General features: G+C 40.4%; 1 protein-coding gene across 2 annotated transcripts in view; it reads left to right on the plus strand.

Moving 5' to 3' along the window:
* Window positions 1–15,215, plus strand: part of TNIK (TRAF2 and NCK interacting kinase) — a 389,733-nt gene that overhangs the window by 217,823 nt on the left and 156,695 nt on the right. For both annotated transcript variants that reach the window (XM_004424740.3, XM_087440033.1), the window contains exon 3: window positions 4,746–4,802. In XM_004424740.3, coding sequence (XP_004424797.1) covers window positions 4,746–4,802 — 57 coding nt within the window. The remainder of the gene's footprint in view (window positions 1–4,745; window positions 4,803–15,215) is intronic.

Raw genomic sequence — 15,215 nt, forward strand, 5'->3', positions numbered from 1 at the left:
TAGTGTTGAATTATTTGTTCGAACACGAATCAGCATAGGTCTTTACCTCAATCGTGAGGCAGAAGAAAGGAAAAAGGGTTGCAGAGTTGGTTTGGAAGTGTGTCTGAGGACTGGGCTGGACTGTGCCTGCCAGCTCTGAGTGACCCCCATCCTCTACTCCCCGATTTGACGCCCTTCTTCCTCCTTTCTTGTGGACGGGCTCTTTATGCTTCAGGACGTGATGGACATCAGGTTCTGGGTCCTACTGGAATATCAATTTTGTTTTTTTCCTAGATTTAGGCTGTTATTTTTGTTACTGTTGGTTGTTTCTTTCGGAAAGAAACCTTAGTTCATTCTTTGATTGAGAAGTGACTCAGCAACTGCAATCTGACAGGACATTTTCTCTAATTTTTGTGGAGAAAAAATTTTTAACTCTCTTGTCTCCCTTTAGAAGTTTGTTTGTTTTTTCCAGAATTTGATTTTTAGTCTTTGGTTGAGTGTGTATTTTACATCCAAATTTAGGTGGTGTCTATGGTTGAATTTTAATTTCTCATAAGTGGAAATAAAATTAGGAGTAATATTAAATTTCCTCTTCAAAATTCTCCTGTAATAGTAACATCCTCCCTCATTGCCCTGCCTCAAATCAGAAAAATAAATTTTAAAAAATCCTATGTGAAACAGAGATGAATGGTTCAATGTTTAACTCAAGTTAAGTAAAATATGAAAAGAAGGTTTATTTAAAAAACTATTTTTAAATTTTAGTGATAAGAATTTCTAATTCAGGGGCTGGATGGCAGAAGTGGGACAGAGGAGAGAGGGGCCTGGGTTTAGATTCTCATTAGTTGTGAGATTTTGGTCTTGTCTCTGAAATAAAGGGATTGGATTTGGTGCCTTAGGGGCTCTTCCTACTCAATTTATTTGTGATTTTATGAAGTTGCCTCTTTAAACACTGTCTTAACAATGACGGTGCCTCAGGGTTCTAGTGATCTTTAGGTCAGCTGACTCCTGGCCATTCTCTCAAAGTCCTCCTTAATCTGGATCCTAATTTGGTTTGACATTCTCCAGTGAGGTAAAGGCAACTCACGCTGGGCAGCCTCCTTTGTGGCCCTTCGCCATCAAAGGTTGACAGCTCAGCAGCTTTCCTGTTCCAGAGCACAGGGATGCCTGTGCCTGGGACTGAGCTGAGGCCGCTAATTGTTCCACCTGCAGGATCTCAGTTAAGCCCAAACTGCCATCCCCAAGGTGTATTGTTCAGTCATCTGTCAGACCCATTGAGAACTGTTATTTCAGCTTGGAAGTGAAATTTAAAATGGAGGAGACGTAGGTTATATTTTTTTCCAGTGTTACCTTCAATGACATTATAGCAGTTACTAAAAACAAAAACAACCATGTACCCTGAGTTCCAAAAAGTAGCATGTATTTTATTTAGTATTTCAAACCAAGAACTGCCCAGTGCCTTGTGTTTGAAGTATAAAGTGAATTGCTTGTATCCGGTCTGCTCCCTGGACTTAGACCAGTTCCATGGGCTGGATCTGCCCAGCTTCCAGGCTGCTGATGGAAAGAACAAGGTGTTGATGTGTCCTTTAACAAATTATTCACTCAGAGAAGATTCCTTGTTTCTTAAGGTGTTAAAAATCAAGTGCAATGTTTCTCAAACTGTGTGTTGGCAGAGGTGCCTCAGGGGCTCCCACAGGGGAGGAGGGGCAGTTGGGAGGCAGAGCAGACCAGACTTTGCTGGTCAAGCCCCTGCTTGAACCAGGAGGATTAGATTTAAGATTTTTTGGGGAGAAAAGGTTCTGCTGCAAATGAAGCCAGAGGGGAAGAAAGGGAGAGAAGGAAGGAAAAACAGAGAAGGAGAGTGGGGGCCCAGTGGTGCTTTGGGCTCAATGCAATAATAGAATCATGGACATGTTCATTGGTAGCACAGAGGGAGGAACAATTGACAGTGAGGTTTCAGAGGAGGTGATACTTGAGTCCAGAAAGAGTGAGTTTACTGGCGAGTCAGGAGGTGAAGGGCTTCCCAGGCCAAGAAAACACACTATCAGAGAGGCAAGAAACAGTATAGCACATTTAGAGAACACAGTTTAGTTTCAAGGACCACAGAGTAAGAGCAGATGGGAGCCTAACAAGGGGGTGTGGCAGAAAGGGGCCAGTTCTTAGGGGATCCTGCAAGCCACACACAGGTGGTTGCCTTTATCGGGCTGTATGGCACCATTAAGAGTTTCAAGGTGAATCAGCTGTATAATATCAACCAGACCCTCTGTATTTTCCTGCTGTTCCCCTACCCTCCTTCAGTGCTTTAATCGAGAAACAGCCATTGTTTAAGCCATGATTTATGGCCTTTCATTTAAAGACTTTATATTCCCAAAGAGATGCTCTTGATTCCTTTGCTAAGGTCATCGTTACTGCATCACAGACTCCTACTGGGACCTGGACAACCCTGGAGGTCATTCAGTGTTTATCAACAGAGGGCGCTGTTGCTACTTCTCCCTTGTGTGAGATTGACCTGCGCTCTGCAGGAGGTAGTACTCCTGGCCCCAGGGCCATAAATAGCAGTAGCTATAAATGACGCCACTCAGTCACTGTGAAAACTAAATTTCCAAATGCTGCTTGTGATGGAAAGAGGTGGTGGTAACAATGATACCTACTCCCCTCACTAAGCCCGGTCTCCCCACATTTTGTGGATGGAGAAACCTGGACCCAGATGGGTTACATAATTTATCCCAGATGAACTTGATGATCATGGGCAGAACCTGGACAAGAACCAGGCCGCTGGAACTCCGGTCCAGGGCTCCAGCCGCCTCCCTCAATTTCTTGAAAAATGAAATAAGTTTGAGGGGCTGTGCCTCTGACCATATTGGATTACAGTCACACACCACATAACGATGTTTCAGTAGATGACAGACTGCTTATATGATGGTCGTCCCATAAGATTAGTACCATATAGGCTAGGTGTGTAGTAGGCTATCTCATCTAGGTTTGTGTAGGTACACTCTGTGATGTTCGCACAACCATGAAATCCCTAATGATGCATTTCTCAGAACATATCCCTGTTGTTAAGTGACACGTGATTGCAGTGATTTAATATCTCCTTCTTTGTGCTCTTTCCTGAGTTGGAGGAAAGAGAGGGAGCAGAATGGGGGTCAAAAGGTAAAGGGAGCCGGCCCCGTGGCTTAGTGGTTAAGTGCGCGCGCTCCGCTCCTGGCGGCCCGGGTTCGGATCCCCGGTGCGCACCGACGCACCGCTTCTCTGGCCATGGTGAGGCCGTGTCCCACATACAGCAACTAGAAGGATGTGCAGCTATGACATACAACTATCTACTGGGGCTTTGGGGGGAAAAAAAAAAAGGTAAAGGGAGTGCTATTAGAGTCAAAGTAAATGTAAAAAAAGCTGAGATATATGAGAAGGAAAGGGGCAGGCAGCAGCAATTCTATCACCTCTTCCCCTCTACAAGTGTACATGCCTCCATTACCTGCTGTTAAGTCATAAACATGCCACACCATGTATGGGATAGGCACCCACTATTCCAGGTACTGGAAATACAATGATGAGACATGGTTCTTGCCTTCATGAAACATATAGCCTAGAAGGGAAGACATTTAAAATTAATCACATAATTAATTTTGTGGGCCATAAATAATTACAGCCAGCATCTGCTGACAGCTCATCTGTGCCAAGTGTCAAGCACTTCATATACATTATCTCATTTAATCTTCACTGCTATACTATGAGTTAGGTGCTATTATTATTTCTATTTTTCAGTTGAGGAAACTGAGGCCTTAAAGGTTAAGGGTGTTGCCTAAGGTCATGAAGCTGGAGTTAAATCCAGCTGATCTTGGAAACTATATTAGACTGCCTGATAGCGGTAGTAGATAAAATGTATTTTAGAAGCCATATATAAAATGTGTGTAGAAGTAGTGGGTATTGACCATCTTTGCTGCTGTCTGAGAGTCAGATGTAGACTTTAAATTTCTCAAGAAGCAAGTGGAGAGAAAGCTTCTCTTCTGGGATTGCCTCCCCTCACCACACCCTATTCTCTTCTGATTATATGTGGTTGATGCTACACTGTGGTTTCAAAGACCAAAGATGCCCACTGTGGGGAAGCAGGTGCTTATGCTTAACAATATCTCTTTGATCACAAATTTGGGCTGCTATCTGTTTTATTTTAGGCTCCCTTTTATGATAAAAACAAATGAACAATCGCAAGTGAATAATAGCAGAATCATATCCAGTAGAGACGGTTACAATACCAGCTATTTTAATAATCAAGGACACTCAAATGTCTTCACATACTGAGTATTTTCTGACAGAGGAGATACTCGTGTCTCCTCCACCCAGGTCTAGCTCCCCTTGGTATGAATCCACCTCTCACTGAGTATTTTCTGACAGAGGAGATACTCGTGTCTCCTCCACCCAGGTCTAGCTCCCCTTCGTATGAATCCACCTCTCACACAAGCCCTTATCTAACACCCAGGAGAGGAGGTAGAAACAAATTATTCAACATTGCCTTTTTTATTTAACTTGACAACCAGTGTGAAAACAAACCCAAGAGACAAAGTAATGGAGATGTTTTACAAACTAAACACTAAATAGAAATTGATCTTCAAAGCATTTAAGGTTTCTCTGTGTGTGTGTTTCTGTCTGTCTGTCTTTCCCATTGGAATTCAGTCACATTGGCCTTGGTAATTGTTCTCTGTGGTTGGAACTGAATGCTAATATTGCTCATCAGAACTAAAGTCTTTTATTATTTTTTTTTTTCTTTACAGGGTCGTCATGTCAAAACAGGCCAGCTTGCAGCCATTAAGGTTATGGATGTCACAGGGGTAACGTATCTTAATCTTGCCATCTCTATAGCTATATATTTATAATAGAGAAGTTACTGATTAAAAGAATCATTTTCAGAAATAAAATCTTCTTAAGATCTTTCCCCACTTGTACTTAACATAAAGAAGTAAGAATATTCAAGAGCTGACCGAGAAGACCATGGGCAAATCCCTCTAATTAAATTAGATACCTACACAATTAGAGTGAAGAATAATGTGTGCTGGTAATTTACATAAACACAACCAACGATATTTGCATATGAAGACAGAACAAGGATTTGAAGATATTAAGAGAATAATACTGAGATTACACAGAAGAGATGGGTCTTAACAATTTTCCCAAAGGTCCACGTGACACTTGAGTAGACAAGAGTTTGGACAGCTCTAAAATCCTGGTAGGATGTTTAACATGAATATTTTCCTCCCCCCAAAACATTATTGACCAAATAATCACAATAACCACAAATTCTTATTATTGATAGAGCAACACTGAAACAAAATTTCTGCCTGGATGATCAAAAGCAATCTAAGGAATAGACTTCATTTTAAATACAATTTTATGCTTTCAATCCTTTTTGCTAGGTCTATTTAGAATATTTTAATGCCTTTTCAAGAGTACAGAGCAAAAATCAGACTTGAAAGGACTCATGGAAGTCAAAAGCATGTTAATAGTTTTCTATTGTCCTGGGGATTTTTCTAAGATGTCTGTTTGCTGTACATAAAAGCTAAAAGACCAAAGTCTTCCATTCGGCCCAGAAGTGGATTATTCAATGTAAATAGACATAGAATGAATGGGTCACACAAAGGTATCAAGAACCAATATACAAATAAGAAAGGCGCACAGTATGTCTGTATGGAAGACTTGAATCTGTGCCTTTTCTGACTCGTTTGTTACCTTTGAGAGGTATGTATTATGTGGTTTGCTATCTACCATAATACTAATTTCACTAATTTTCATTATGTCACACATTGTACTGACTTCCTTTCCTTATTTATTATTGATCTGAATTCCTCTTTAAATTACATACATTTTTAACCAGTAAAAAAAATTTGTTTCCATATGTTTAATAGCACTAAGGTAAATAGTACTTCTTTTTATTTGTCCTAAATACATTATTCAAATTTCGGAGGTTGCAAACCAGCAAATATTTAATCCCAATTAGTTTATTAATTCACCTGGCCTTTACTGAATAAGAATCTGCATGTAGATTATATTAATTAGGTTTAGGTTCTCCCACTTGAAAGAGAAATTTCAAAATATCAGAGGCTTGGGCATGATGGAAGTGTCTTGCTCTCTCGTGTTGAAGGAGTCTAGAGTTGACAGCCAGGGGTGTATGGCAGCAATGTGGTGGAGAAGAAGGAGGTTTTTATCTTTCTGCTCCGTCATTCTAACACATGGCTGCCACACTTAAGGTCAGTTCCGTGATTCAAGGTGGTTGTCGGATTTTCATTGATCACATTCTCTGGCAGAGGAAAAAAACAGGGAGAGTGGGTGGGAGCAGGAGGGTACAGAAGAAAGCCCCTTCCGGTGAAATCTTTTCTGCTTATATATAACAGTTCTACTTACTTCTGCTTTCATTGGCTATCCTTAGCTGCAAGGAAAGCTGGGAAATGTAGTCTTTTATTCTACCAGCGTGTCGAGTTAATCCAGATTCTACTAGTCAGGAATGAAGGGAGAATGGATACTTGTATGGTCAATTAGCAGGGTCTGATGCAAAAATCAAGATCAGATATTATCAGTCTCTGCACAGAAACCCATTATAAACGTGCACGTCTTTTACAGAGCTCCCACCACAAAACAAATCAGAGTTTATTCTGCACTTCTGCTGAAGTCATACGACTGTATTTTCCTTGGATTGAATGGGATCTCCACATAATATGATGCACTTGGCAGTTTAACAACTAATAGTTGTGGATGGAGTCCAAGACAATCACGCCGTACAGTTCTGTTGTGTGGTTCTGCTGAACTACAGCAGAGCTCTGTTGACGTCATTAATCTCAGGGCACAAGTGTGCACAAAGTTGTATATTAATGCATAGAGTATGACCTGAGAGCACTGTATATTACTTTTTCTGATTTTATTTGTGAGACTTTAAATTGCTCAGAGAACCACTTACTATTGCTAGACCACCTTGCTTGGAATCAAAAAAGTTACCGAGGAATTTATTCCAGAGTATGTATTTTCAGTTTAAGGAGTGTCTGTTAGCTTTTCTGAACCAGGTTTCACAAGGCAGCTAAGCCCTACAGAAAATGATTTGAGAGACTATTTTCTCAATTCTCCCAAGGATGATATAGAGCTAACCCCATTTTCAGTGCATAGGAGAGTCAGTCCATTGAGTACAATGGATACTTGATAGTGTTTAGGCTTAATTCTCTTGGGGCACCCCTGTTGAAAGAGCTGCAGGTTTCCCTGATTGAGGCACGTCATTGACCATTATGTAACCATTGACCCTTAACAAAGGCAAACACAGACACACATCAGGAAATGGTTTTCTTATTTCCCGTGGTGTGTGATATGGCATCTAATGACTTGTATTGCCCCCTTACACATCACAGTCAACATATTCCTTTGTGAAACTCATGTGATGCCCTCAGAAAACAGTCTGTTTCATTTTGCCATGTTGTCTTTTGTGTATTGTGGAACGCTGCAAAAGCTTCTTAGCAATTATTATAGTTGTGCTCATTATAGCTGCTCCGTTAAGAACAGATGAATTCTCAAAGGTCGTCTTTGTTAATTGTTTGCAGTGATCTACTGCAGTTACTACAGTTTGTGGTAATGAAATTGATAAAGCCATAAGAAATCAATTTTTAAATTATTGTTTTTTTTCTATATCACTTCTTTTTTTTTTTTTTAATAGAAAATAGCCACAGAGAGAACTGGATGTAATTCTTGTGTCTTTCCTGTTTTAGAGCTGAGACGTTTCCAAATTTGCTAATATTTGCTTCAGAATTAGTGCCTAAACTCAGACTCAATCTTTGAAGTTTCTTTTAGTTCCTGAAATAATTATGGGAATTTCTGCATTTCCTCACTTTCTGGGGGTTCCATCCCAGATGGGTTTGTGCTCTCTAGATTTGCCTACAACATCTAAACAAAATTGGACCTTTTGGATAGTGTTTCTCTAAGTGGACTACCAGCATCAGTGGACTAGAAGCACCCCAGGGTGTTCAGGATAGATGCAGACTCCTGGGCCTGCTGTGAACTTCTAGGTGGAGCCTCAGAACCTGCCTTGTCTACAGGCTCCTCAAGGAGCTTCATACACACCAAAGTCAGAGGAGCCTTTTTCTAAGGTCTTGTATTTACTGCTCTCTGGACACCAAGTGTGAAGAGACTTTAATTCTTTGATAACCCTGTAAATAATCCCCATCTTCATTTGGACAACATTTCATGGTGTAGACTAGTCCCTTTACAATGATACCTTGAAGCCCATATGGGACTTAATGAGATACTAACGTAATATCATAGGCTTTTACCTTTCAAATGACTGGTTGTGATCATATTACTCAGGACACTTTGGGTTGTAGTACCAAAGCCCCACGCAAAGTTAATAAAGCTGAAATGGAATTTATTGGCTTGTGTATATTAAAAAAAGAAGTGCTCAGTAGGATCCAGGCTGTCAGAGGATGTGATTGGGAATTTTGTCGCTCTCCATCTCTGGGCTCTGCTTTCTTCCCACGAGCAGCCCCAGGCTCATGTTCTAATTACTGCATTACCCTTAGTCCCAGCAAAAGTGCCAGTCTGAATATCCATGGCCCAGCTTGGGTCATATCACCATCCCTGAACCAATCCCTGTTTCTCTTCAGCCACATCTGGGTTGGGTGCCTGGCCTGGAAACTAACACAGGGACTGGGAGTTGGGAAGGATGATTCCTCAAAGAAAAGCCTGAGAGCTATTAGAGAAAATGTGGGGGAGGATGCTGAGTAGGCAAAACCAGGAGAATTATGTTGTGTCTTTATAGTGGCCATGTTCAAAGCTGATTTGGTCCTTAAGTAAAGTGCCTCTCTAGTTACATTTTGTATATTTCAGCCAAAAATAGTGATAATGGTAACTAACACTGATGGAGTGACTATTATGTGCCAGAACTCTTTTTATTACTTTCTATATATTGACTCATTTAATCCCCTCAACAACCTACAAAACAGAGTCCATTATTAGTCCCATTATAAATGAGAAAACCAGGCACATGAAGTATCTTGCTCAATGTAACATAAATGGTGGAGTGAATATTTCAACTTTTAACTCTTTAAGTCCATCCTTTTATCCACATTGCTATAAGTCTTCAATTAAGGTGGAAGTAGTGTTTAACTTGGTGCGATTTTTTTTCCTTAAGTTATTCAATAAACATTTACTAAACACCTACTTTATGACAGGAACTGGAAATTCAAGGATGAAAAAATGGTCCTTTGCCTGAAGGACAACTCACGATAACACAGCCTTGCCCTAAATAGTTATAAGTAAAGCTAATCAATTTTATAATAAAGTTACAAAATTCATAAGTAAATTTACTTATGAAGTTTGCTGTGATAGTGAGGGACAGTGATTAAGCCCAGGAGGACAATCAGAGGAGGACACTCCTGCCAAGGAGACAGCCTGTGCCAAGGCATGATGGCTGAGAGCATGGAGCATGTTCTGGAAACTATTACATAGTTTAGTTTTAAGATTAAAAAGTGCTGAGGAAAGAGTGATACAAGATGAATCTGGACAAGTTAGAGCCAGGTCATGAAGGAATTGAACACCATGACAAGGATTTTGCAAGATTTTCCAACTTTTTATTTTCCCAATAGAACACTTGGGTCAAATAGTCTTAGGCAAAAATCCAATAAATAAAAGAGATATAGGTTTTTTTCTTTCTTTTTTTTTTTTTTCAAGGGGTGGGAGGCTGTAGGTCCTGGCGCCTTTCCCCAACCGCTGCTAGAGCCAGGATGGGAGCCAGAAGTTAACCAGCAAAGTGACATGATGGGATTTGCCTTCTAGAAAGATCCATTTTAAGCCCTGCTTGACTGAGTTTCTATTTCTGTCTTACTGAATTCCTGTAGATGAAGCTTATCACCAGGCTCAATCTCTCTTTGAAGACTAAGGAAGTGGCCTTCTCCCAGGAGCCTCTGGTAGAGTGCTTTGCCCATAGTTAATGGGCTCATTGAATGCTGAAATTGGACCAAAAGAAAAAAAACATCTTTTCATCTTGGGTTGTTTGGAAAAGTCAGGTGACACAGCGCTCTAAGCACATTTGGTTCCTCCCTCCCAAAGGAGGCAGTTCAGTGGAGGGATTAGTAACATAGCGTATAATGGTATTGTTAATAGTAATAACAACAGAAACAGCCATGGTCAAAATAAAAGTTGGTAACATTGATTGAGTGCTTATTATGTGCCAAGCACTGTTCTTGGTACTTAATACAACATATATGAACTCGTTTAATCCTCAAAACATCTCCCATGGGGAGCACTGCTGTTGTATCCATTTTGCAAATGAGGAATTGAAAGCACAAGGAGCCTAAGTTATTCGCCCAAGCCCCACAGACAGTAAATGGCAGAGTTGGAATTGGAGTCCAGCCCATCAGGGTGTGCCCACCCTCCCACAGCCCTGTTATAAGAATGAGAGATGGGGGGCATCGCTGAGTGTGGCCTTCAGCTTCAGATACAGCTGGATTCACACCCCACTCCTCTCCTTACTAACTGTGACCTTGAGCAAATTTTAAAACTTTTCTGAGTCTCATTTTTCTTATCTGTTAGATGGGAATACAAACATTGCAAGTTTGTTTTGAGACTAAAATTATATAATATCTAATGCCTGGCACGTAACAGTTCCTCAATAAACAATTTTAATTGTTAGTCCTGGTAAGAGACAGTGAATGCCTAAATGGGGCAGGCGATCAGAATGAAAAGAGGATTTTACAGTGTGAGTCGATCTTCAGTGGTTGTATATGGGGATGGTAGCCTGTGCTCTGAACTACGTGCCATACGTGGGTTAGTTACTTGTTAATACATGTAAACAGTTTGACTCAGCCCTGACTTCACCACCTCAGTTACAAAGTTGTTAGTCCTACTCTGTACAATATGTAGCTGTCCAAATGACTTAATGTAGAGCAGGATCCAGGAGACAAAGTGGGGCTAGATTCCAGAAGCTGAAGACTGAAATTACAATAATTCATTAATTCATTCATTTAAGAAAGGATGAATGTGCTGTGCTCTGGGGTGATAGCAGTGAAGAAGACAGACCTTATCTTCTGGAATCTTACATTCCAGCATGCTGGAAAGACGTTTAACAAACAGTTGGACAGTTACTTAATCAGAGTTCTTTTTAATTTTCAAAGAGTGTACAGAGAGTATTAAGAGAGAACTTAAGAAGGAAACTGACCTATCTGTGTGGCCAGTATGTTCCCTCATAAAGTGAGAACTACGTGAGAGCCATAGGATGGGTAGATGTTGGTTATGTTGGTTACGTTGGTAGGGCTGGGAGAGCGGCATTCCCAGCTGTGGGAGCTTGACCCTCAAGTGGGTTGAGCAAAGCCTTGGAATGCCCACCCCAGGCTCTTCTGCCACAGAGACCCTTCCGGACACCTCTTTGGGACTTTTCCTTTGGAGCTGTTCAGGTGGATGTCTTTAGCAGACACACCAGTATGATAAAGCACATGATGAGAACTTTTAATGGAGATAAGATAAACAAATGTGTTTTGGTCTCCATAGTACTCTCCACCTTTGGGGCTATTTTCAGGGCTTTACCTCTGTGTGTTGTACAGGATGTAGAACTTGGAAAGCTTCTGGAGTTCTAAAATTGAATGAGCTGAGCTGCCCATTCCATGCACACTTCAGCATTTCTTCTCACCGTCCATACAGATTATGTCCCTTTGGTGGCTTATGTGTGTCTAGGTCTCTGCACATGTGCACGCATGGTCATTGTATGGCCTGGATGTGTAAGGCTTGTCGTATGTGTGTGCACACGTGTTAGAGAGATTGCTTAAGAGCAAAAAATGGACTTGTGGACTACTGTCTCTACCCCCTAAACTAAAGAAGGTGAGCACTTAGGTTCACTGGGTTTTAAAAATATTTTTCCATCATGTTGGTTTGTATTCAATAGTGCCTTTCATTTGTGTACCTCAAAGCATTCGATCAAAGCTATAATTAATTCTCGTTTCCCCTAGTGGAGTTGAGATGCATGTGGGTGAGGACATTGGCACACAGAGCTTGGGGGCCTGGAAGCGTTGAGCAGGCTGTTCAGATCCAGATTTGCAATGAAGTTCCACAGTAGTGGACTGTGGGGTCTCCTTTTGTGGATCTGTCCCCTCCTTTGCACTGACAGCACGTCTTCTCCATCTCATGTTTATGTCTCTCTTTTGACCTGACTAGGTTCTCTCTTGTTGAGCTCTTTTGAGTCTTGTCTTCCTTATCAATATATTGGCTTTCTTCTGAATGACTTGAAGCTCACCTTTTGTTTTCCCTTTATGAAATGTCCTCTGTTTCTCATTTAAAGCCTTCTGACTTTAATGAGCCGGGAACAGGAACTGTGCATTGTGCATCTTTGTACCTCCTGCAGAGCCTGCTAACCTAGAACCTGGCACATAGTAGATGCTACGCAAAATGATAATATACTTGTAAAAACAAGAGACCAGAGAAAACGTAAAGAGTAGAAAGCCAGATAAAGGAGAAACAAATCCAAATTACAAGTCACAGGGAACTCCATAGTTATTTTTCTTGGTAACCAAAGCCAAAAGAGGAGACATTATCAATTGCACTGTTAATACCATCAGAAAAGAAGACTCGTTCCAATTCCTGTGGGCTGTTGCCTGAATTGCAGGTCTAGATTCTTGAGGCTATAAGCCACTTCATTTATGGTGGAGTTTAGCCAAATGAATGACAACACTACTGGGGTTAAAACCAATTTGCTTCTGGGTCACTTGAGCACAGCTCTTTTTTTTAATTCATGATTTTCTTGGGAGTCATACATCGGTGCAGGCTTGGGTGTGAGAAAGATGCACGTCAGACTTGTGTTATCTGCTGCTCTGAGGGACACCACTTCCTGGTAAGAGAGAGCGGTTAGCCTAATGGTAAAGAAGACACTGCGGATTGTCACTCTCTTCAGGATGTATCCTGGTTTTGACACTTCATGGCTCTCTTACCCTGGGCATGTTGCTTAACCTTCCCTTATTCCACATGTATAAATGTGCATAATATCACTTCTCTCATAAAGTTAGTGTGAGACATAGAGTTATTTAGAAGCATTTGAAAATAATATGTGGAACACAGTGTTCAGTGCATTTTATTGTTATTATCATGGTGTCTCTCACAGACATTTTTCACTTTTCTCTCCGTGGTGCCTGTGACCCCGGTAGGAGACAACATGCCATATCCCCTCTAGCTACAGAGCCTTGGTAGTCACTGTTTCTCTACCAGGAAAACGGTTCCCTCCTCAACCACACCACATCTCACTTTTTTGTTTTCTCTCCCAACTACGTAACTCCTACAAGGCCTTTAGAATTCAGCTCAAACTTGGGTTTCTAAGGGCTGTCTCCCCTGAGGCCCCCAATTAGATTACCCATCCATACCTCTCATGTTAGTAATTTTGCATGCATCTGTGTCATTCTTTGATTTCCGTCTGTGTTCCCCACTAGACGATAGTAAGTTTGAATCTGTTATGCCCACTGTTGTATTATTACATTATTAGCATTTGGCATTATGCCTAGTAGGCACTTAAATATCTGTTGAATGAATTCATTTAGCTTAGGGTTCATGTATACAACACATTCAGGTGCTGTCTGCAGAATGTCATGGTAAAATCCCGAGTTCTGTCAACGCTGCAGTAAAGAGATGTGGGCTTCGGCAACTCATTAAACAGACACTGTGGGTCTGTTTCCTTAGACTTGTAAAGATATAGTTGGCAGGTACATAACGTCACCTTGAGATAATTTTAGAGGATCCAGACGTGCTTAATTATCTTTTAATTTGTAATGCATTTTAACATTTAATAAACTGTGATTTGAAAAAACAAACTTCAAACTGTCTGTTATATACCAACTTTGGATGCACTGGGAAATGGCAGCCTCTCAGTTTGTACTGCTAGTTAGTCCATTCATGTGCAAACGTCATTCAGGATGAAGATTCCACTGAAATTTCAAGGCATGCTCTTTAAAAGTAACTGTTACCATTTGCAATTACTTATCTTAGGAAATGTAGATTTTCTCTCTCCTTTGGAACCAAAACAAAACCAAAAATTAATAAGATATTGAAGCTGTAACTTTAAATTTCTTTGGAAAATTCTAATTTTGTATTCACTAAAACACCCTGTTTGTTGTCATTGATTAACTTTATAACTAGATATTACATAGGTAAACAGTAAAATAAATGTGGACTGATTTAAAAAGTCTAGTTTTTACTGATGCTATATATTGGCATCCTGAATAAAATGTGTAATGGAGGAATGGATTTCACTACTACAAATTATTTTAAAAAGTTTTTTTAAATCCCATCCTAGAAAATGTCAACAATCTCTTCCACTTCTAACAGTCTGTGATTTTTTACCAATAAATTATCTTCAACTTTTTGTCACATTCAGTCAAGAGTGAAGGTGAGAATGACAGAGAGGTTGACAAAAACACTTGCCTAGTGCCAGCAACTGCTGTGGAAGGCAGGACAGGTGAGCAGGAGCAGAACGGTTCTAGCCAGTGCCCCTACATCTAGGAGGTGGTGGCATTTATGAGTCTATACACCTCTCACTTTCCTCTAGAGTTTAAAACTGACCAGTCTGTCGGATTGTTATAGGAATTACACAGTTTTATTTCTATTCGATGGATGGAGAGCTAAAGGTTGGGCGAACTCTTTGTTATAGAGCACTTTAATATTAAATGTCTTATTAATTCCATTTTTAAATCCTAGCACATTGTAGGTGCTTAAAGTGTGTTCCCCTCTGTAATAAATATGCAACTTAAAATCTCTCCTTTATCTCCTGAAATCATTCATAAGCAAATATTGTTGTGTGCTAACAAGCTCCTTTAATTGGAGGACCAAACGCAGGTTTCTCTTCAGCCCCAGCTTAAGATGCTCCTAAACTCTTCTTTCGTGATCACAGCTTTGGTTTTATCACCACGGGTAATTGCTTTTCCTCTGTCTAGGAGTTTTCAGTATAGAATTAAAAGCACTGGCTTTGGAGTCAGACGAATGTGGCTTTGAATCTTAGCTCTAACATTTAAAATATATTCTGAATAAACTCTCTGAAACATTTTTCTCATTTGTAAAATGGAATCATTAAAAACATCTACTTCGTAGAACTGTTCTGAGTATTAAATGAGATAATTCACACGCAACCTCTGGTACATAGTGAACATTACATAAGGTTGGCCCTGGCTGTGTGTCATGACCACAGTCATGATGATCACATCGTCATCAGAGGTAGTCAGTGGCTTAAGAGCATCACCTGGCATCAT

Source organism: Ceratotherium simum, chromosome 15 (genome assembly GCF_057802395.1).
Source record: "Ceratotherium simum simum isolate JZ-2026a chromosome 15, ASM5780239v1, whole genome shotgun sequence".
In the NCBI taxonomy this organism is placed as follows: Eukaryota; Metazoa; Chordata; class Mammalia; order Perissodactyla; family Rhinocerotidae; genus Ceratotherium; species Ceratotherium simum.